This window comes from Electrophorus electricus, chromosome 16 (assembly GCF_013358815.1).
Source record: "Electrophorus electricus isolate fEleEle1 chromosome 16, fEleEle1.pri, whole genome shotgun sequence".
NCBI classification, from domain to species: Eukaryota; Metazoa; Chordata; class Actinopteri; order Gymnotiformes; family Gymnotidae; genus Electrophorus; species Electrophorus electricus.
In genome coordinates this window covers 12,879,238-12,902,738 of record NC_049550.1, presented here as the reverse complement: position 1 = coordinate 12,902,738, position 23,501 = coordinate 12,879,238, and the positions used below count along the sequence as shown (strand labels likewise).

The following is a 23,501-nucleotide window of genomic DNA, read 5'->3' as shown; positions in this document are numbered from 1 at the left end:
AAATGCAGCATCCTCGCTGGCTCTTCGATGGTCTCTTGGTCGGGTCTCTGGACCAGAGGCAAAGCCCATTGTCCTTGTCTGTCAAGGGCTTCGGAGTTGGAGGCCTGATCTAAGTCCAGGTCTCCCTTCTGTCTAACGTAAATGTTTCACTTGGTCATACGTGGCAAAGCCAGTCGCAGGACACCTGTATAAATATGGGCAGAAGTGATGACCTTTGCAAACGTAATGTGTGGAAACGGGTTAGTCTTGTCCACATGGTGGGTGAGTGTTGTGTGGAATGCGGGAAAAAGTGTGTGTGTGTGTGTGTGTGTGTGTGTGTGTGTACTTGTTGAAGGGCCCTCTGCTTCATGTTGAATTTTCCATCTGCCCATGTCTCCTCAACCTCCACTGGGCTTCTGCAGAGGAGCTAAGATCAGCTCATAGAGTTGATCTTTGTAACCAGTGGACAGTGATGCAACGTCAGGGCAGGGTTACTGTGTTATCGCTCTCAGAGAAATAAAGCGTTCAGTGACCTGTTCTCCATTAGTATTTCCTTGTGTTGCCAGTGTGTACACACACACACACACACACACACACACTCGGGCTTTGTGCTGGTTCTTTGAAAGGAGCTTTGAACAATCCGGTGGAAGCGTTTTGTTAGTCCTGGTTCGTCACCATCCGCACAGCCGTGGCCATACAGGAGTAGTTTTGTTCCACCTGGATGTGTTCTGTTTGATGTTCACAGCCGTGTGTGTGTTTGTGCTGAAATATTGAAAATAAGTCTGAGACTGACACACACACACACACACACACACACACCCATTTCCGAAGAGTGGCCAGACCTCAGTCACCCCTCTGTTAATGCCTGAGCTGTGGGTGTCTGGCTCTGTGTGGCTGCTCTAAATTACTCACCCACGTGCCAGACGGGGGTGGCTAAGGCCTGTCCCCAGCTCAGTCTCAGCACTGCCACGCACACTGGCTCTTTATGGACCACATCCTGACCCAGGATCAGCCAGCCGTGGCAACCATGGGCAGTGATGGGGAAAGGTCCCGCTATTGAATGTGTGTGTGTGTGTGTGTGTGTGTGTGTGTGTCTCTCTCATGTCATAATAAATTAAATTATATGGACATGGAGGTGCTGTAAAATCCAACACCACAGCCAGTGATCAACCCAGGCCTTCGTCATGGTCCAATCACAGATTACATTCCTGAAATAAAACCTCCATGTTTTGCCTGCTCCGTTTTTGTATGTGTGCAGGATTTTGCTCCCCATCTTGCTTGGTGCCCCATGGTCCATCTCTTGCACCGTAAATTCTTTGATTATCCAGAGCGGCGGTGATGGGTTTTTTCGCTGCATAACTTTAACCGGGTTCAAAATCAACCCTCACCGTGTGGTATCTGGCAGCTTCCTAACACTGCACTGTAGGTGAGGTTTAGGTGGGGCAAGAAAAAAAAAAGAACGAGCTCCTCTCCGTATTCCCTGTCGCCGTGGGAAAATTCCATGTGGATGTCGGCCTGTGATTCCCAGGCCGCTGCGGAGCCGTGGCGAATGCTGCTGCACTGAGCGGAACAGCCTGCTTGCCGGATAATTGAATCCAGAGCCCAGTGGGGGGCCCTGGATAATGCTCACTGCTATAACTCACGGTCTGGGGCGCTTCACTTTGGAATATGAACTTTGGCTTTCCCTCCACTGCGATGGACTGCGCAAACATTGGCAGTGAAGCTCCACGCGCCGTCTTGTTGTTCTAGCACCGTGTGCTAGAGGTCTGTGCATTTGATACTAATGCGAGGTCACGTCTTTCCTTGACTGTCACTTATCCGCATTGACGCTCTGTAGTAGCCACAGTGTCCAGTGTAACAATAGATCAGGATTTGACTTGCATTGTGTGGTTGTTTTTTTGTTTTGTTTTTTACACGTGGTGGAAGGGCACTTTCCCATAAAACTGTTCATTTATTAAGGATTAGTTTATGGATCAGGAGAGACATGGTCTCGCTCATGCTATATTCCTTAAACGATGCATTGCATAAGATGTTGTGTGATCTAGGCATGACATTCAGTCCCTCATGACAGTCATGCAGTTGCATTCAAATATCTACTTTTCTTTGAAATGCAGGAAAGCTTGGAAAAAAGTTAGCGAATGCCAGTGCTCTTTTTTTTTTTTTTTTTTGTATTTTTTGTTCTTCTGTAGTCCTGAAGATTTGTCAAACAAGACATTAAGGTAGGCTACTGGCTTAGCAAGGCAAGCTAACCTAGGGAGGCTAAGGTACTCTCTGGCTACAGAGTTTTTTCATGCATGCCATGAAACGTAGCAGAGCTAGCTGGAGTTTGTCTTCTAAAACCTGTGACGTCTGTCATTTAAGATGCTAGCTTCAGCCAGTTAGCAACGCGGGTGAACTGACCCGTGACTGTCACTAGCCAATCAACTTGCTGACATGATTTTTATTTTATTTTTCACTTGTGTTCACTGGTCCGTTCATACTGTGCCGGTCATGACTCTCGAGCTCTTCCTTTGCAAATTTGGGTCCCAAAGTCTAATTGTAGTTGTTGCAGTATTTGAGGAGAGTTGAAAAAGATCTGCTTCCAGAAAGGATCAATGCACGACTAAGCAATCAACTCTGTGTGTGTGTGTGTGTGTGTGTGTGAGAAAAGGGACATGAATTAGGGTTAATCATCTCAGAGCACAAGCTTCACTTTGAAATGAGATCTTTTGTGTGCTCGCTCTCTGACGGGGCCTTGCATCAGTATTCTAATTCCTCCCCTCCCCTCCTGTTGTTCCCTGGGTGTCATAATTGTCATTGGTGTGTCTGGTGGTGCACATCCTCTAACAAATACACACATCCCAGCCCAGACTTTGATGGGTAGAGGTATACTAGAGTATTTAGGTCTATAGATACAACATATCCATTTGTGTTTCCCCTGTAAAGGAATATTAGAAAGAAAAGTGTGTGTGTGTGTGTGTGTGTGTGTGTGTGTGTGTGTGTGTGTGTGTGTGTGTGAGTGAGCAAGGAGACCAAAGCATTTGAGACAGAGTGAGGATTTTGTGTGCAATGTATGCTGCGTGAAGACCTGCCATTCCTGCTCCAGTTAGTGCTGACTCACTGTGGGTAGTCAACTCTCTCTGTCTCTCTCTCTCTCTCTCTCTCTCTCTCTCTCTCTCTCTCTCTCTGTCTCTGTCTGTCTCTCTCTCTCTCTCTCATGTGCCGTTCTGCTCTCTAGCTCGTTAAGCCGCTCTCAGCTCTACGGCCGGGAGCGTCCATGTTCCACTCCTGTGTCTCCAGAACAGTTCTGCACTGTTCCATCCATGCTGAGGTCCCGCTGATGGGGACTTTCCCCTGACATCACCTCCCAGTCCGAGTCTGACAGCTCCCCCTGCGGCCTCGCCCCACTTCCTGACCTCGCAGGAAGCCGGGCCTTTGTGTTCCGCCGCAGGCGTGGCCTAGACAGGAAACGGGCTGCTCACGGACACACCTGGCCAGACCCCGCCGGGGTGTGTGCGAGCGCGCGAGTAGGTTGGTCGTCGCGTTCTTGAGGGCTCGGGCGATCACGCAGGGCTCAGCTAGTTCCGCTCATGCTTGTTTGTTTTTTTTAAAAGGTGGTTTTTTGGTTCCCCCCCCCCATCCCCCCATCCCTTTTAAAAGCTGCCGTCCCCTGCGCGGTTACAGCCAGCTCAGCAGAGGTGACGCAGTCCTGCCCTGTCAGTCTGCGGGATGGCCTGCTGCTTCGGCAGGACGCTCTGCCTCCCGCCAGACCGGAGCCATCCTGACGCATGTGGGTTTGCACTCGCTTTGCCTATGTGGGTAACTTCCCGAAAAACAAACAAACAGACGGACTAATAAGCCCACACATCTCTGCTCCGTCTCATTAGTCAAACCCATCCCAGACACTGGTGAGAACACCCAAGCTGCCACTCTGCATTCTGGGAAGCGGGCAGTGTAACCGGACTCCTGGGATGACGGCGTTGTGTGTTTGAGGTTATTGTAGTTTCAAAAGTCATTTTTACCTTCAGGGGAAATGAGCAGACAGGTGCATCCACAGAAACCAGAACTTGACACCAAAATGTGTGTGTGTTTCTTTCTATGTGAGAGCACGTGTGTGTAAGAGAGACGGTGATTAAAGGAGACTGAGAATTCCCTGGCCTAGGCTGAGGCGGTGTGTGGCGAGGGGTGTCCTCCTTGATGCCCACTGAGCTGGAGTTTAACCCATAGACAGTATTGCACACTGCCATGGGTACCCCCCCCCCAACCACCACACACACACACACACACACACACACACACACACTTCACCTACTTACTCGTTCAGATTAGTGAGGGAATTTTGGTATTGACTCTGTCACTTAGTCTCATCTCTCACACACACACACATACTGCTGAGCTGTTTCCATTCTTATCTGGCTCCTATTGTTTTTAAATATTCTGTTCAACCAGCTAGTTCATTTTTTCCATGCGATTTTGGGGAAATTGCGTTTGCTGGTTTGTAAAGCGAGCTGTTGGGCATTCTTGGATGCTAAGTTTGGATCAAATGTGTGAGTTTATAAAAGACCACATGGTGGGCAACTTTGTGAGAAGTCTCTTTGTCATGCAAGACACACACACAGGCGCCGGCTGCCGTGTGGACAGACAGCTTGCGCAGTTGTGCCCTGGTGTGCAGCTGCGGCCTGTTTTTTCTCTCTCTTTCTTACACACACACACACAGCCTGTGCTTTGTCTCTGACTGGCTGGCTGTGATGAATGGCTAAGTATAGGATGTCGTGTTTCATATGACTTAATTGCGCCGTGCATCACGTAGGGTGAGCGCGCGCGTGTGTGTGTGTGTGTGTGTGAGAGAGAAAGGCGTTCATGAGGCACCTCAGCTCTGACACGCGTTAGGAATGACGTGCGTTTCAGCTGATGAGTCAGCTGTGAGTGGAAGACTTCTCCTTTCCTGATGTACACCCCCTGAAGCCTGTGGTTTTAGGTCTGGATGTGTACGATACACAGAAGACACAAGCACACACAGCTGCCATAGCTCATGCTGGTGTGTGTGTGTTTGGGGTGGGGTTCTGCCAGATCCCACTGAGCTGATCGGGTCTAAAGGCAGTTTCAGGGGCAACTTGCTACTGGTCATTTTAGTTCCTGCAAACAAAAATTCTGGTCTCCCCTGTCTTCTCGTGCCCAGGTCTCCAGTCCTGTCCAGCGCAGCGTCACCTCGTCCCGGCAGGACTGTCCTAAACCAAAGGTAGGCCACTTTCTTGAGTTTGCTTTGTATAGTCTTTGACAGGGTCCTGTGGGGCCATTTTTACTGTCCAAACAAAACAGCCTTAAAAGAACGGCTTGAAGAATGATGGCAAAGGGGCTGAATCCGTGAGAACTATAGCCACCAATTAGCAGATATGCATTCTTTCTCTGTCTCTCTCTGTCTGTCTCTCTCGTCAGCAACATTAGCCTGCTTGGTCAAAGCACTCACTTAAAAGCCTAAAGCAGTAGATTGTAGAACACACTGATTGGGCTGCTGGGAGATGTGGCGCCACACACCTTCTCTTCTGGCATCTTCACGGAAGGGAGACGCATAAACCGGCTCAGGTGCCGTGATGGCGCAGTTCTTGTAGAGATCTGGGCTGAATGAAAACACGCTAATGCTTGTGGAATGAACGCCTCTGTAAGAAGACGCCGAATAAAGGCCTTTAAACTGGGTTGGTACCGCAAGCTGGTTGGCACCGTCTGGCCGTCTTGGAGCGCGGCAGATCTGGTGTTCCCTGGGGGAGAACACGGTGCAGTGTGCCGGCAGAGAACGCGCGAGATCATGAGCTGTGAAATTCTTCCGAGGCGTTAAAAAAAAACAACAAAAAAAAACAACAACCAACAACAAGGATGTGAAGCAATCGGCGTAGCGTCTCCTGACGCCGGCCACTCTGATGGGCCCTTAGCGCCGGGTCCATGTTCATATGTGCTGCAGGGTTGGGGAAGATCTGATCTGGGCTCAGAGGCAGAGCAGTGTGGAAAGAGAGGGATGATGGGTGGAAGAATGTGAAGGGAGGGATAACGGAGACGAGCGCAGGTTGGGTCACCCCGGGGGCCCCCGCAGCCAAGAAGCTGGCCTCCTCTACCAAATGGCAAGCCCATTCACACAAACATCAGGCTGCTTTTGTTTGTTTTTGTTTTTGTTTGTTTTTGTTTTGGGTAGTGGTTCTTCAGCTGTGAGCACAGCCCACTGCCACTGTGTCATTCCCAAAACATTAGTTCCTGTCATTTCCGTTACCTCGTGTGACAGATCTGACGCCTTCAGGACCACCGCCGTGCAGAAGGGTTACATAACCAAGTGACCCGGCGCCCAGCCATTCCTAACGCAACACAGAACAATGGCTCCTTCTTCCCAATGCCGTAAACAGTCCGTAGCCATCTGCCAGTAAAGGTCAAAGGTGATGGACCAATTGGAGTATGACTGCATGCTACAAGGCACTTTCTTCAGAAGGGGCTGTTTCCTGGTGAACATTCCCAGCTGCTCGGAGAAGAGAGGGGTCATGCCTGCTGCTGCCACACACACACACACACACACACACACACACACACAGCGTGGTACCACACATGCACTGCTGGAGCTGCACAGTATGTTTATACACACACACACACACCCACACACAGCAGGTGGCTATACTCAGGATACTGCAGTGGCTGGGCTAAGGGTGTCTGTTTCTCTTAGGGGCTGCTTTTGTGTGTGTGTGTGTGTGTGTGTGTGTGTGTGTGTGTGTGTGTGTGTGTGTGTGTGTGTGTGTGTGTGTGTGTGTGTGTGTGTGTGTGTGTGAACAACAAGGTAATGGTAATGACATGGTGTAACACTGGTCAAAGTTTCTGAGGACTAGCGGTTGGTGAACATGTATACACCAGCATGCATGCAAATCACAAGGGCATGTGCACTTTAAATCTCGCCCGCAGGATAGCTTCATGGGCAATATACTGCAAAATATTAATCTTCCAGGAAGAAACTCCTGGGTTTGTTTCCACCCCACCCACCCCCATTCACAGGGAATGAGCCGGACCTCCGGACTGCCCTGGTGATGTGTAATAGCCCCGGTCACGGTGCTGGAGGTGCCATTCGTTAGCAGCGGAGGTCCCTTTTAAAATTCCCAGCTAACCTTGGGTTTGAAACATCCCGCTAGGGCAGGGTAAACCTCGCCACAGTCAAAGCGACGCACCCTTTGCTCTCGCGACCTCCTGGAATCATGCCAGTACTTTATCAGAGAAGGCGGATCTGGCAGCCGTGTGTGTGTGTGTGTGTGTGTGTGTGTGTGTGTGTGTGTGTGTGTGTGTGTGTGTGCGTGCGTGCACGCAAAAATCAGGAAATGACATCAGTGTTTTTGAGACCCGGCCACGTCTCTGAAATGTTCTGTCTATCGCTATTTCCTCTCAAATGAGGTTGTTAAACCAAGAACAACATGCAGGTTTTTGTCAACAAGTGAAGGCACTTTTTCCTCAGTGGGTTTATAAATATATACACACACACAAACAGCCAGCTGTTCAACTGTTTGAAGGGTAGCCGGCTGTTGGTATGCCAGCGGTATGTGGCCACTACTTCATAGGTGTGGCATCCTCACAGAATGTCCCTGAGCTGCCAGCCTGGGCCGTTGGGTAGCAGTGACCCCTCAGACCGCATAGCCCCCCCCCCCCCCCCCCCCAAGCCTGGGAACGGGTCAGGCTTCGTTTTTCCCCCGCCGGAAGTGAAGTGATGTTAGCGGCAGGTTTGTGAGAGACTCTGTATCTCTGATGAACACAGAAGTGTTGCTAGGGAACTGAGCTTTTGAGATGAGAGAGAGAGAGAGAGAGATGAGAGAGAGAGAGAGACTGAGAGACACTTGATTGGCCTGTATCTCAAACATTTCTATCACCTCTTCATTAGATTTCTGTCCCTCCAGAACAGAATGCTTTGATTCTTTCTCGCCCCCAGTTGCGTCTTGGGTGGAAGCTTGTAACATGAAAGCGATGTGGTGTGTACGTGTATACAGAGCTTTTCAGAGGTCGTTATTGCTTAAATGAAATGACTGCAATTACAGGATTATGTACAAGATTATGTAGCCTTGGTCCAGATCAGCAGCAGCACTAGACTGCAGTAGCTGTGACGGAGAGGCAAATCACTGAGGATCTGGACTGGACTGTGTCCCAGTAGTCGGGCTGTAACGTCAGCGTCTCCTGTCCGGCTCTGTGCCTCCCCCCTGCAGAGAACCATGCTGGCATACCTTTATACCACTGATCTCAGGTCAGCTCCCAGTGTCCAAGCACTACCCCTAACCATGATTAGCTAGACCACTAAATTGATCTCAGATCAGCGCGAGGAGATCTTGGAGTTGTTTAATAACAAGGCTGTTCACACACCATGCACCGCTGTTTTGAGTGGAGGTTAGTTTTACTTTCTTTGACCTGGCCAAAAATCTTAAGCTGGTTTCTTTTCAAAATGGTCTGCTTATATTGCAACGTTTGATGCACAATGCAGTCTCTTTTTAAAATGTTTTGAAATGTAAAAAAAAAGTATTTCCTTACGGCTCTTTCACCATCTCTGGAGAGCCTTTGTTCCAGACGTAGGAACACGTGAGAGTCATCGGTGCATCCGGAAGGTTCCTTTAGCTCACTGCCACTTCCTGCCAATGTCCAATCACCTTCCTCTCCCAAACTCTTATCTCGAACTTTTGCAAAATGAAGGACTTTGATCAGAAGGGAAAGTTCTAACGTGAACTTAAGTCCTGGGAGTCTCTCCCATTCCTGACTGCAGCAAGCAGCTACCGTTAACAGCCATTGTTACACACCAGTTGAAGCTACACACTGGTTGCCATTACACACCAGTTGTAATTCAAAAACACATTAGCACGCAGTTTCCTGTTAGTATCCATTAGCAACGTGGCCATTTTTAAGGTAAAGTGCTCCCGTCACACTCACACTCTCTCTCTTTCTCTCTCTCTCTCTCTCTCTCTCTCTCTCTCTCTCTCTCTCTCTCTCTCTCTCTCCTCTCTCTCTCTCTCTCTCTCTCTGAGAGAGAGAGAGAATATATGCCTAGTTTAGCATTAACAGCACAACCAGCTGCCCATGCTGTGGAACACTCCGGAAGTATAATGGAGTACTGGGGGTAGTGAACCGCAACTACAACAATACCCATCCCTCCCCCACCTGCAAATGTTTTTCACACGCAAACAGCCATTCAACATTGTCCGTTTACAGTTAGCCACCCCAGTCAAGCACTTTTGGAGCGGTACAGTATTTCTCAAAGGTCAGTTTGTTGTACACCACTGTATTCTGTTCCTTTTCCTGGTGCTTTTCACAGATGTATTCAAATGTCCCAGATGGTGTTTGGATAACTTTTACAGTTCAGGTGGGGCGTTTATGGCTTTTTCAACAGTGTATGATTATACCAGGGGTCATTCAAGGCTGTCGGTTTAGTCCTGCCATCAAGTAGCCTGATACTGCAGGGCGTTCACACACACTCACTCTCTCTCCTCATACATGCATCCATGTGTGTCCACACACACACAGACTTATATACATCTTGTGATCGAGACTTTATTGATTGGATGTGCCTGTGTAATGGTACATTTCTCGGGGGACAATTCTAAATGGTTTATTGATTTATTCTCCATACACATGGAAGCTATAACTAGCACTGACCAGCTAAACCCAAAGTTAAGGACCAGTCAGACTCCGGGTTTGACGTAATGGAGGGGCGGGACCAGTAAGAAAAATATACCGGCTGAGTTGGGAGTGCCCGCCTAAAGTCAGTTTAGTAAGATGCTTGTGCGTCACACAACTTCCCAAACGAAACCGTGATGTGGGTGTGAGTGTGTGGGTGTGGGTGTGTGGGTGTGTCTGAGAGAGAGAGAGAGAGACAGAGAGAGAATGGAGGGGCAAAAGGTGAGCAGCTGAAGGTTGAAAGAAACTGAAGGATGCTCATGAGAGAATTCTGCACATCCTAGACATTTCTCACACACACACACACACACACACACCCCCCCGCTGGAGCTGACAGATGTGATGCGCTGTAGGTGCCCAGACAGGGTTTCCCCAATGCTACTGTGTGGTGGGGTCCAGTTCGTTTCTGCCTCCAACACACGCATGCATATATACACACAGCTTCCTAAGGCATTCAGTCCTGTATAAAGGTACAGTATCTTCATTACTGTCCATGTAGTTAACATACCTACAGAGCAGCCAGACCTTTCCCGAGTCTTTCCCTCTGCAGAGATTGTTTGAACATGCCGTTGGTCCTGTCTTAGTTCTTATTTATTATTATTTGTAGGTATAAAAAGTATTAACTTGCTCATTCTCTCACCGCACCCCCCCACACACGGAGTAGCTATTTTCTCCCAGGCAGCTGCATGGGCGCATACACACACACGTGTGTGTGTGTGTGTGTGTGTACAACAGGCACGTTGAAACTGATGCATGTGTGTGAGATTAGCGATGTATGTCAGCATCTTGTGCTTCAGCTGTGTGTGCGTGTGTGCGTGTGTGTGTTGGAGACCAAGTCCACACCCAAGTAGAGTGGGAACATTTTCTAAAATCAGGCTGTTGAGCTTCAGGGAGCCAACACTAACTTTTTCTTTGTCTTTCCTTATTTACATCACTCCTCTCTCTCTCTCTCTCTCTCTCTCTTAATTCAGTTCAAGTGCTTTATTGGCCTGACAAATAATGGTGTGTGTTGTCTAAGCTGGTGTTCGGTTGGCTCTGTGTGTCTTACCTCCCTCTGTCCATCTCTGTGTGAGAGATCGCCCTTTACTCGTCTGAACACACACACACACAGTATTGCTTTAACCCGCTGCAGTTTACTGTCTCCTGCTAACTTCAGCCCAGTGAAGGGGAGCTTTTTACAGTGGGAAAACCCGGCGGCCTTTCCACACAGAAACGGACAGTCATTTTAGTAGAAGTAGCTACTAAATCAAAGCATCATCAACCCCGTCACCAGCGGCCGAAGAAGAAGTCCATAACGTCTCCTGAGTGCAGCTGTACCAGGGGACAGACGGACGCTCCTGTGCTGGTGTCTCTCAACAAAGAGACGGCAGGAGGAGCCGTCCTCCGCTGGGACGTGTGGACTCCAAATCCGTCTTTTTTTGTCAGCCTTTCAAAGGCTGCTTTTCTCACCGGCCGCCTGGCGTTTAATTTGGTCGACGGATCAGGACACACACGCGCACACGCAACCCCTCTGATCTCCGTTTGGGATCAAAGGATGGGGTCAATTTGACAGGTAATACGATCTCAAGTCATGTACCCCCCAGGGGACTGCTGCTTGGTTCAACCCGGAGAGAAGGTGAGCAACGGAGAGTTCTGCGCGCCCTTTTTCCAGATGCGTGAACTAAACATCCTGATGTTTTCAGATGGACTGACGCTGAGAAAGTTGGACGGAGGGAGGTGTGGTAAGATGGAAGCACAGATGCAGAGCGTGAGAGTGTGTCCCACTGCAGCATTCAATGTGCATTTGTTTTCTAATTCCTACTGTTGCATAACGAACCGCTACAGTTGCGTGCGTACACTTTCACACACTTTTCAGGCCCCACACACTCCTCTCTCTCATGCTGACTCACCCACCCTCATGTGTCTTGGTTGAGGGAGTGGTTGCTCTGGCTGTTGGCTCTCCTGTTGTACAGTAGAGGGCGCTCTCTCCTTACCTTAAATCCTTATGGCGTCTCTGTCGAGGTCAAAACCAAGACAACAGACCTTCCTCAGTGTAAAATACTGCATTTAAAGTTAGCAGTTAGTTTTTAATTACAATAATAGTAAAGGTTGTAGTTACTAAACATAGCGCGTGTGTGTGTGTGTGTGTGTGTGTGTCTCCTGGCTACACTTGGGGTGTGTGTTGTAGAGGTTGGGGCTTTGGCTGTACAGTGGAGGCCCTGTGCAGTGTAGTACAATACCAGGGAACTATAAGGCCGTTGTGTTCTTCACTGAGCCGAAAGGCACGACGGGGAAAGCCCAACGGAGGAGAACGAGGTGGCCGTTGCTGCGGCAACTGCACCAGTCTCGGAGATGTCATGAAGGTTACTATGACAACCATGCTACACTCCTCCAGCTGGCAACTGTGGTGCAGCGAAGGACACACTCGCGTTCCTGTGTGTGTGTTTGCCACGCGGTGTGTCTTTGGGGTGCGCAGGATGGCATGAGCTCAGCAGCCAAAGGTCGCCAGCCCGGCCGCCGCGTGGGCGGAGCTTCAGGTGCTGTGGGCGCGCACACGCAAACACACACACGCACACTAGAGGCGCTAGAAGGAGTGGTCCAGAGCTCACCATGCAAGACGTTGACATGGCAACCGCTGCAGACTGACTTTGTGATCAGAGAAGGCCTTTGGAGTTGCTATGGTGATGGAACAAGTTTGAGTTGTAAGGCATGAAAAATTGTAAGAGAGTGTGTGTGTATGTGTGTGTGTTTGTGAGACAGATGGAGCAGGTTTCAGATGATGAGTTGGACCACGCAGCAGAGGAGGACAGTGATAAGGAGGATCAGGACCTAGACAAGATGTTCGGAGACTGGTTGGGAGAACTGGACAAACTCACACAGGTAAAATGCACCCACCCACCCACACACACCACCCTTTCACAGTTTGACAGTTGATTCAGTTTATTCCATTATCATATTTGTAGAAGATTATAATTCCATGATCTGGAGAGGAGACAATGGCAGTTAATGTTAAATATGTTTCTTATCTCTCTCTCTCTCTCTCTCTCTCTCTCTCTCTCTCTCTCCCCCCCCCCCCCCCCCCAGAGTTTGGATGACGGGCGTCCAGGGAAGGTACACAAAGCTCCTCTCAGAGAAGAGACCAACCTGGCCAACTTCTCCTACCGATTCTCCATGTACAACATCAACGGTCAGCACACGTGTACCCCCATACAGGAAGCATCCCAGAATGCACCAGTGCACTCACACAGTTTCCACAATTTTGCTTTTCCCTCCTGTGAGCGTGTGCACGTGCTGTTCATTGATTTGCCCAAGAAGTCCCGTATATAGTGTAACCGCAGTGTGCTATAGGGGTAACTGGAGTGTACTGTAGTAAAAGATGGACACAGTCAAAACTCCTATGAAGTTCAAAAGATTTCCAGAGAAAAAGGATGTTTTGGGCAGAGCTCCATCCATCCTTCATTCCATGGAAGTTGCTTTTTGCAGTGTATCTACACTGAAACAGCAGACTATAGAAAGAGGTGATCTGGATAGGTGTGTGTGTGTGTGTGTGTGTGTGTGTGTGTGTGTGTGTGTGTGTGTGTGTGTGTGTCTGTTGCAAACCCCTCTGCTCTATCCCCCACAGAAGCCATAAACCAGGGCGAGCCGGTCGACCTGGACGCCCTCATGGCTGACCTCTGCTCCATTGAGCAGGAGCTTAGCACCATTGGCAAGCCTTCCTCCGGCCGCCCGGTGGACCCCAAAACCCGGCAGCGCCCCGGCCCAGGTCGCTCGGGCAGCGCCCGTCAGGTGGGGGGAGGGGGCGGGGCCGGGGGCGGGAGCAGCAGTGGGGGCAGCGCCTGCAGCAGCACCCGGGCCTCCCCTGCTAGCACTGTCCGCGGAGGTCAGCCCCGCCCCCTCGCTTCTAACTTCTCCTTGGATGACATCACTGCCCAGCTGGAGAAGGCGTCGCGGAGCATGGACGAGGCGGCGCGTCAGACCTCACCCTCGTCCTCCTCCTGCTCCTCCTCCTCGCATTCATCGGCCGCGCCACGCAGCGCCATGGCGACGGCGGGCCCGCACCACCGGCGCACCGGCTCGGCGGGAACGCTCGGCGAAGCGGAGGCACGCTCGGTCGGACATTCATCGCGCTCCAGCATTAACTCCGCCTCTGCCTCCAGCACGGATTCGCTGGACATGAGGGGGCAAGAGGGGGAGGGGCATGGGGCAGGGATGGGCCACGCCCACAAGAGTGCAAACCTGAATCAGACGAGCACAGAGGTACAATACACACACACGTACGTACACGTGCGTGTACACACAATGACAAACTCATGTCTGTTTTTCTTTTTTTTCTTTACATCACATTAGTTTTATTTGTTATTTAATACATTTTTAGGGTATTTTAAAAATCGCAGCTGTGGAATTAATTAATTTAAAAAAATGAAATCTGTGACTGCAGAGATTAGAACAATTTCTTTTTTCAAATCTGCCAGTCCATGACTGCATTTCCCAGGGTACTTTGCACTCTGAGGTCATGGAGTACAGTAGAGCTTCTGGCTCCAGGGTGGGATTCCAGATGTCTGCACTGTTAGCAAAAGCCAAGTGAAAAAAGCCCCCCACCCTCGTTATGTGTAGGGTATTTGTTACAGCTCAAAGCCGGCTTGGCTCACCACTTTCTCTATTGCCAACTAATGTTAACAGAGTTTCTCTTAACCAACAGATAAGTGCAGTAAGGGTGTGTGTGTGTGTGTGTGAGGGAGAGTAAGTGACTCTTACAAAGGTGCTGAGGGGAAAAGTCACACTTTAGTTACTGTTAAGTCTGAGTTTCAAATGACTCGCTTGAGTATTTATTCAGCAAAAGATGTGGAGTAGCTTTTTAAACGCACACACACACATATACACACTTCTGTTCCCAGCTCTTCTCTGGTCTCACAAGCAGAGGAAAGGGTGTGTTGTGGTTTTAATGTGATGATGATGACTGTTTTATTGACTTCATCCTGGAGCTGTTGAACAGCTGACTCATGGCCTGGATCGACTCCACACCACACACACACACACACACACACACACACACACACACACACACACACACACACACATACCACATACACATCCAAAATCTGTGAGGTGTGTAATAAGGTTCCAGTAATCTGGTGCAGTCAGTGAAACTACTGCAGGTTAGCTAAAATCAGATGCAGTTTATCCTTACAAACCTGAGTGTGCATTCATATAATGTAACATGCCTTGCAAACGGTTCTAGTGTGTGTGCATAGAAGCCTTGCTGCATGACTGCTGTGAAGAATGTTTGACATGCTGTAATTAACCCCGCTGCACACTCTATGTAATTATAATTACCATTCCAGTCTTTTTGCTAATTAATTGTGCTAATTAGCCCACGGTAAATGAATAACCTCCATGCGGATCCGCGTGCACCGTGACGCAGAAGGTGCCATTTTCATCGGCAGCACGACGGGAATGTGCACATTCTGACAGGTTTAGCATGCAGCCTGTGTCCTGTGTGTGTGTGTGTGTGTGTGTGTGTGTGTGTGTGTGTGTGTGTGTGTGTGTGTGTGTGTGTGTGTGTGTGTGTGTGCGTGCAATGCGCTGTGCTCTTTTAACAGTAGTGAAGCAGTGAGGCTCTCCATTGCTCAGCCTGCTTCATCCTCACGCTCATTTAGTTTCGCCTTTGGTGGGGTCACGGGGGTCCAATGACTCCAAACGCAAATAAGTGACTCTGTGGAGCGTCATTTTCTTACGTTGCCCCCCTCCCCTTGCCTGCCTGCATGACTGATGCCACCCTCACTTGTCTGCCTGCATGACTGATGCCACCCTCACTTGCCTGCCTGCATGACTGATGCCACCCTCACTTGCCTGCCTGCATGACTGATGCCCCCCTCCCCTTGCCTGCCTGCATGACTGATGCCACCCTCACTTGTCTGCCTGCATGACTGATGCCACCCTCACTTGCCTGCCTGCATGACTGATGCCACCCTCACTTGCCTGCCTGCATGACTGATGCCCCCCTCCCCTTGCCTGCCTGCATGACTGATGCCACCCTCACTTGTCTGCCTGCATGACTGATGCCACCCTCACTTGCCTGCCTGCATGACTGATGCCCCCCTCACTTGTCTGCCTGCATGACTGATGCCACCCTCCCCTTGCCTGCCTGCATGACTGATGCCACCCTCACTTGTCTGCCTGCATGACTGATGCCACCCTCACTTGCCTGCCTGCATGACTGATGCCACCCTCACTTGCCTGCCTGCATGACTGATGCCCCCCTCCCCTTGCCTGCCTGCATGACTGATGCCACCCTCACTTGTCTGCCTGCATGACTGATGCCACCCTCACTTGCCTGCCTGCATGACTGATGCCCCCCTCCCCTTGCCTGCCTGCATGACTGATGCCACCCTCACTTGTCTGCCTGCATGACTGATGCCACCCTCCCCTTGCCTGCCTGCATGACTGATGCCACCCTCACTTGTCTGTCTGAGATGTCACCACCTGACCCCTCCCCTGTCCCCAGCATGCCTTGCCGAGAAGGGCGAATGGTAACGCTGCCAGGCGGCACCTAGACTTCTCCTCGCACGAGTGGGAAGTGGATCAGTGCACTGTAAGTGTGTGTGTGTGTGTGTGTGTGAGAGAGAATGTGAATGTGGTGTGCGCCCTTCGATTCCAGCAGTTCATTTTTGTTAATCTGCCAGGGTAACCAGAAAGATTACTCAATAAATCCCTTGCACAAAGAACGTGTGTTTTAAAATCCAGAGTCCATCCAGTTCTAGGGGGTATCTAAACATCAGACAGCGTGACTGTCCCCGTCTTCCCGTTCTGGTTTGCTTAGGCATATATGAGGCTACTGATAATTACACCTCTGCTCTGCAGTAGCACTTAAAAGGGACCTCCAAACAGTTTGAATGCTTTCATCATAATCATCATCTATATCACTCATTTCTTACCTTTTTTTTCTTGTTTTTTTGGGTCACGTCTCTCTCCACCTCTCAGTTAACGTACCACAATCAACACGCTTTCACTCTGTTTAAAAATCACTGACATGTTCTAGATCAGCCGAGATCATTTTGCACTGACTGATCTTGTCTGTCTCCTCCTCTGCTGTCGTGAAGCACTCCTACCTGGACAGGGAGACCTCCCTGATTCTCAAAAGCATTGCGGGGAAACCCTCTCACCTGCTGACCAAGGTGAACACGCACCCTTTCGCTTGCTCCCGCCTCCTCTTTACTGTCCGCATGTGATTGGTGCGCTCACGTCGCTGCCCTCTTAACCCCACCCCCTGGCCATTATTGGACTCCGAGCTTCACCCACCACAAACATCTGTCGATTTGCATAGCTTCACCCCCTATGGCCGCATGTGCGATGCCCATTTGCCTAAAAACCCTGCCCACTTTCCTAAACTCCTCCCACTTTCTGTCTTCAAGTTTTTAAAGGGATTTAAAGCGAGTCCAGTCTGTACTGGACTGGCACACGAGCCTGTTTCCCGACAGAGCTGTAGAACAAATCATTGTATGTAACAAAAATTACTTTGAACGTTCAACAACAGGTAATGGCTGCGATGTGTTTGGAAACTGTACCCAGATCGTCCAATAGCCCCGTTTCTTTAGAATAGCCAAACACCACAGTAAGGTTTTTAAATGTTTGACGGGGTGTATTTCGGTGCTGATCTGTGATCAGTCTTTTTCGTTCATGTTCGTGATCAGTCTGGATCCATGTACATGAATGAAACCTTCCCATAGATCATCACACTTGGTCACAGACACGTGAATGCGCAGGACTGATTCTTTGTGTTGAAAGTACATTCAGAAACTGCCTGCGTGGTTCTGACCTGCAATACTTGCACGCCAACAGGAGATGGTATTTATTAAGAATTGTCTACTTGCAGTGTTATAAAACGTGTTGGAGTAAATGATACTTTAAAAGAGGGAAAACTGCAATGTAATTATTGCTGGACGTAGAGTTCTGTGGAGCCCCGCGCCCTTTTGACTGTAGGCTGATGATTTCAACGTGCTGCCTGTTTGAAAGGCGGCTGTGGGTATACAGCAGTGTGACCCAACAACCATCTCTGCTGATGGAGACCCTCCTGAGCGAAAGCTGCCACACTGCACAGAGGAAACGTCCCCGTCATCAACTGCGTGTGAGATTAGAGAACTGCTCGCGTAGTTTACATTCGCGGCATTTGGCTGACGCGTTTGTCCAAAGCGGCTTACGATTATGACTGAGTACAACTGGAGGGTCTTGCTCAGTGGCAGCTTGGCAGCGCTTGAACCAGCAACCTTCCGATTACAAGTCATGTGCCTTAACCACTGAGCCACCACTGCGCAAGACGTATCTCCCAAAAACAGCCCGGCGCCGCCTTTTTGCGACAGCTGCGTGGTTGGGACCAGGAGAGGCCAGGGAGGCCCGATTCGCGCTCTTCATCCTCGCCAGGCGTCCTGTCGCAGCCGTGGACGGAGACGGCGCGTCGAATTACAGCACGAGGAGCAGGAGGAGGGGGCCGAGGAAGAGGAGAGACTTCAAAGAGAATCTGAATGGGTTTATAACGGGCTTTGCAAAGGCCGCTAACGTCGCGTTAGTGCTTGCGCGCTCGCTGTAGATCACACACATGCTCAGTGCAGGACTAGCACTGCTGGACGGAGCTGAAAGAATGAGCCAAGCAATGGTAGTGATACAGACATGGGTGAAACACTGCTTTCCTGTTTATCTCTCTGTGTCTGTCTCTCTCTCTCTCTCTCTCTCAGCCTAAGAGTAACAGGATAAAGCTGAGTGGGGATGAGGGGGGGGGTGAGTGAACGGAAGGCATGGAGAGACAATTCACTGTCCTGTTCCCTCCAGTGAAGAAATAAATAGTACATCAGCAAAAAAAAAAAACCTCCCTGTGGATCTCCCCACGGAAATTCCAGAAACCGAGCAGTTTCTTTTTCAGCGAGAGCGACAGCAGAGGGGCTGTAAGCGTTGGTCCTCGTTGTGATTGGCTATCCAAAAAAGAAGGTCATGGAAGTGGGACCCTCCGGTTGGCCCATGGGGCCACGGGTGCTTGTGTTGATTGGTCGAGAGCGAGCGGAGGGTTCCTTGTTCGTGAGGGGGATTCATCTCCGAGATAAGAGAGAGGGAGAGAAGAGACAGTGGGAGACGGGCACACTGAGACCGAAAGAAGAGACATGCACACGGAGAGGAAAATGAGACCGTGAGGGAGACAAGCGGGAAGTGGACAGAAGCTGAGAGAGACTCTGCTGGTCTCCCTCTCCCACCCTGCCACATTACCAGACCTGTAGCTCACTAGCGTGCGCTCTGACGCCCGTGGAGCCTCTGGTCGCGTGGGACACCGTCCCCTCCGTCTAGCTCTCGCGCACGCGCGCACGTCTTCTCGTCTCCTCAGGACTTCGTTGGTCTTTGCCGTCTAGGTTGTTCTGTCTCTGCCTCTGCAGCATTAGAGACTCTTGGTAACGCGCACCTCCACGGAATCGCCTTTCTTCCATCCTGGACTATTTTCCGGGACTTGTTTGTTTGCTTGCTTGTTTTTTTTTTTCCCACCCCCGAAACGCCGGCCAGAAGGTCCACCTCGCGCACCACGCAGATAAGCACCTGTGGACGGCGTCGCGGGGGTGGGGGCGCGTGGTGCGGGCTAGCCCACGTGCAGCTGCCTTGGGGGGGGGGGGGGGGGGTGGAAGATGGACGTGGTGACCGCCTGCTGGAGGGGCCAGGTAGGGTGGCGGGGGTCCAGGGGCAGCGGGGTCAGTGGGCGGTGGGGCTCCAAGTAGCAGGCAGAGCTACAGACAAGAAAACTGACCGTGTAGAAAAAGACCGTGCTCCTGTTGGTGTGAAGACCTTTGGTGCGTTTTGTAGGCGTCCGCCCGTGTCTCCGTAGGGATGTGTGTGTGTTTAATGTTATTTTGGTGTTCCTTCATGTTTCTGTTTGTTAATTTTGTCGTGTTTCTATAGGAAGAGCAAGCTGCCAAAGCAAAGGCTGAGAAAATCCGTGTGGCTCTGGAGAAAATCAAAGAAGCCCAGGTCAAAAAGGTGGGTGGGGGTGTGTGTGTGTGTGTGTGTGTGTGTGTGTGTGTGTGTGTGTGTGTTTCTCCATGAGACCCAGTATATCCACCATCTAAGTGCTGCACACCAGAGTGCATCTCTCGCGCACTCCGCTGGGAAAGAGGAGTGAGCCAGATGAGCAAGCACAGCAGAAAATAGGTCACTGTGTACGCATGTGCGCGCGCGCGCCTCTTATCTGTCGCTGGTTTAATAGGAGACCTGCACCGCTACTGACACACACACACACACACACACACACACACACACACACACACACACACGCCTTTATCCCCAGTCCCGCCGCAGCTGGTACACTCCGCCCAGCCGTGTGGGTTCAGGGCTGGTCTAAACGACCACGGGGAGCAGACAAACGCCACCAGGCACGCGCTCGCCCCAAGGAGCCTGTCAAGCCCGGCTGGTGAATGGGCCTCTTTTGCAGTGGCTGGTGCATGTTTGGCTTTACTGTGAGCTCTGAGGAAAGTGGGAGCTCTGAGCCATCATGGCAGGTAGGGGCAGAGCCAGACTGCTTCTTTGTGTAAGAATGGGTTGTAATGACTGTAATGGATGGGCTTTGATGACTGTGTGAATCACCTATAATAACATTTATAATGTCTCTTTACCACATAATTTAAATAATAAGTGTTTTAGGGTAGTGGCACAGTTAGAATATTCATCATATTATAGGGGTTTTATGTGCATTGGGGAAATTGAAGATAAGTGTCTCCAGATAGCATATATTTATGCTAAATTACTTGGTGTGTGTGCTTATGTTTGTGCATACATGCGTGTGTGAGAGAGAGAGAGAGAGGAGTGTTGGGGAGAGGTTGGACCCATCGAGTGTTTTCAGTCGTACTCTGTCATGGTCTCTCTCTCTCTCTCAGCGGAGAGAAAATAGGGTGTGAAATTGGGAGGCGGGTGCTCTTCTCTGCTCCTGACGTTTCTGATTATACACAGTCTTCTGAAGCCCTTCGTGTAGCTCACAGATCGGAGGAGTCGTTTTACATATGTGAAGCAATGCGCAAGAAAGGGGAAATTTATTTCAGTTAATTTAAATCACTAACGCTCCCATTCATAACTGTAACTTCGTTCATATAGAATTGAAAGCAGCTCCAGTGAGACTGGAACACAGTGCCTAGCAGGCCCACTGGTTTCATCCACACAGTCACGTGGAGACACTGATGGCTCATGAGGACGATCACCGGGTCACAGCTGGTCAGGACCGCTGTGTTCGTCCGCTCACGGAGCATCAGCACAGCTGGGGCTTTTAACGGGGAGCTCGGGGCCTGACCAGGGCAGAACCTTGGAGGGTGACGGTGGAGAGAGCCAAGCTCACATCAGCCCTCTGTTGCACAGAGCTCTCTCTCTCTCTGTCTGTCTCTCTCTCTCTCTCTCTCTCTCACACCAAGTGCAAAAGGAAGTGCTATTGGTTTATGGATTTGTCTTTAAAAGGTTAACTTCGACCCAAAGTAGCTGGAGGGGGAAAAAAATAATACTCCAAACCAACTTTAGTCACTGTGGCACACATTTCTGTACAACATCAATACATTACTAACACAGTTTCAGTCTCAGATCTTCCAAGGACTCCAGCAGCTAATGTACCACGTGGTGCCTCAGGGGTATCAGAACTCTGGTGCAGCGCTGGATAATAAACAGCGTGATAGGGAGACATGTATGATGCATGCGGGAAGCCATTAGCAGGTACGAGAACAAGGAGGCACACAGACGGAGGAGGCTTGTGTTTGGCGCGGGCGTCACACAGATAAAAAGTTAATAGCGAGGTCGTGATGACTCGTGGCTTCTCCCTCCCCACCCTTCCTCAGCTGGTGATCCGCGTACACATGTCGGACGAGAGCTCAAAAACGATGATGGTGGACGAGAGGCAGAGTGTGAGGCAAGTGCTAGACAGCCTGCTGGACAAATCCCACTGTGGGTACAGCCCCGACTGGGCCCTGGTGGAGACCATCACCGAGCTGCAGATGGGTGCGGACACACACACACACACACAGTTATACACGTTATCTTGCCTAAGATTTCCTCCTTCCTCTGTGGGTGAGTAAACTGTAAAAGTATGTGTTCATTGTGAAGTCCCATCATGCTACGCTGACCCATCCCCCACCTTTAGAACGTATATTTGAGGACCATGAGAACCTGGTCGAGAACCTGCTTAACTGGACCAGAGACAGTCAGAACAAGCTTATGTTCATCGAACGCATCGAGAAGTACGCGCTCTTCAAGAACCCGCAGGTGAGAACACACGCACAATTCACACGCGCTCTCATACACACTCACACCGATAGAGCCACTCAGTAGTACGCACTCACTCGCTTTCTCACTCACACACACTCTGCGCTTGTCATGCTGCTATAGGTCCAGGTGCTAAGAACAGCTGTGCATGCAAACACACACACAATCTTGTCTCTCCTTCTGCGTGGCGTTTCTCAGATGCTCTCTGTTTTCAGAATTATCTCCTGGGGAGGAAGGAGACCTCGGAGATGGCAGACAAGAACAAGGATGCGCTCCTGGAGGTCACTGACACACACTAGTGTTTTGTCTCTGGGGTGTGAGGGCTCCTCGCCCCTGTGCAGTCCTGTAGCTGAGTTCTACCCTTCCAAGTTTCTCAAGCAAAAAAAAAATCTCCACACTTTCTGCCCAAAACAACTCACCCAATTTCAGTGACACACAATAGATTGTTGTTTAACGGCAGCAATATACTTCTTATGATGGTAACATTCTCTCTCTGTGTGTGTGTGCGCGTGTGTGCGTGTGTGCGTGTGTGCGTGTGTGTGTGTGTGTGTGTGTGTGTGCGCGCGCGCGCATAGGAGTGTTTCTGTGGTGGCTCGGTGTCAGTGCCCGAGATCGAGGGTGTACTCTGGCTGAAGGATGATGGGAAAAAGTCATGGAAGAAGCGCTACTTCCTACTTCGAGCATCTGGCATCTATTTTGTGCCTAAGGGCAAGGCAAAGGTGTGGGGGGGGGGGTTAAAATACATTTCAGAATCAGACCAGACAGTGAATTCTTCCTGGTGCATTGACCAGGGAACACTTCCAATACACACAACTGACACTGTATGTGTGTAGCAATATATATGTACAGTTGTCTCGTGGTGCTCGTTGTATGAGAGCATTACACTGCCTGATGTCGCATAGTTAATGTGAGGATGCATGTGAGTACTTTGAGTAAGTGATCGCATGCGTGAGTGCTTTTACATGTGTTTCACGTGTGTGTGTGTGTGTGTGTGTGAGCCATCACTTGAACTGAATGATCTTCTCTGTGGCATTTCCTGTTTAGGGATCCACTTAACGTAGGCAACGTAAACCATATGCTGCCTGCACATCTATGACTGCCTGCATTAGCCCTCAAGGAACAAGACACACACTCTCTCTAGCTCGCACATGTTCTTACAGGCTCTTGGCGTTCATTTGTGTCTTTAGCATGTCACTACAGTAATTTCTTCAGGAATAACTAAACTTAATCTGTCCATCCAACCTCCCCTCAACAGACGCACATTTACATCACACTGTAATGGGCTGCTTCTGGCCTTTATGTTCTAGTGTTTGAAATGGCAGTGTAATGTTCTATCAAATATTTGAACTTTGTCTCACTGCGTTACTCTGAAGCTGTTCTGAAAGAGCTCCCCCTAGTGGTGCAATGTCCACATCACAGCTATCATATAGAAAATACTGAAACCATGCCATTCTCTTTTTATGCAGGCATCCAAAGACTTGGTGTGCTTCTTGCAGTTGGACCATGTCAATGTTTATTATGGACAAGACTACCGGAGCAAATACAAGGCTCCTACCGATTACTGCCTTGCACTCAAGGTTTGTCTGTCGGTGTGTCTTCATAGTGTCGCCCCTCGCTTATCCATTAGGATG

The 23,501-nt window shown here is 50.0% G+C and overlaps 1 protein-coding gene across 2 annotated transcripts in view; it reads left to right on the top strand.

Moving 5' to 3' along the window:
* The window catches only part of raph1b (Ras association (RalGDS/AF-6) and pleckstrin homology domains 1b), a 34,739-nt gene that overhangs the window by 6,000 nt on the left and 5,238 nt on the right, over positions 1-23,501 (top strand). The window contains exons 2-12 of one of the 2 annotated variants that reach the window (XM_027022308.2): positions 5,138-5,197; positions 12,367-12,486; positions 12,691-12,793; positions 13,229-13,863; positions 16,707-16,781; positions 19,537-19,614; positions 21,447-21,606; positions 21,749-21,870; positions 22,086-22,151; positions 22,446-22,589; positions 23,337-23,447. In XM_027022308.2, coding sequence (XP_026878109.2) covers positions 12,367-12,486; positions 12,691-12,793; positions 13,229-13,863; positions 16,707-16,781; positions 19,537-19,614; positions 21,447-21,606; positions 21,749-21,870; positions 22,086-22,151; positions 22,446-22,589; positions 23,337-23,447 — 1,614 coding nt within the window. In that variant the 5' untranslated portion in view covers positions 5,138-5,197. The remainder of the gene's footprint in view (positions 1-5,137; positions 5,198-12,366; positions 12,487-12,690; positions 12,794-13,228; positions 13,864-16,706; positions 16,782-19,536; positions 19,615-21,446; positions 21,607-21,748; positions 21,871-22,085; positions 22,152-22,445; positions 22,590-23,336; positions 23,448-23,501) is intronic. The other variant, XM_035534824.1, reaches the window with a different exon arrangement.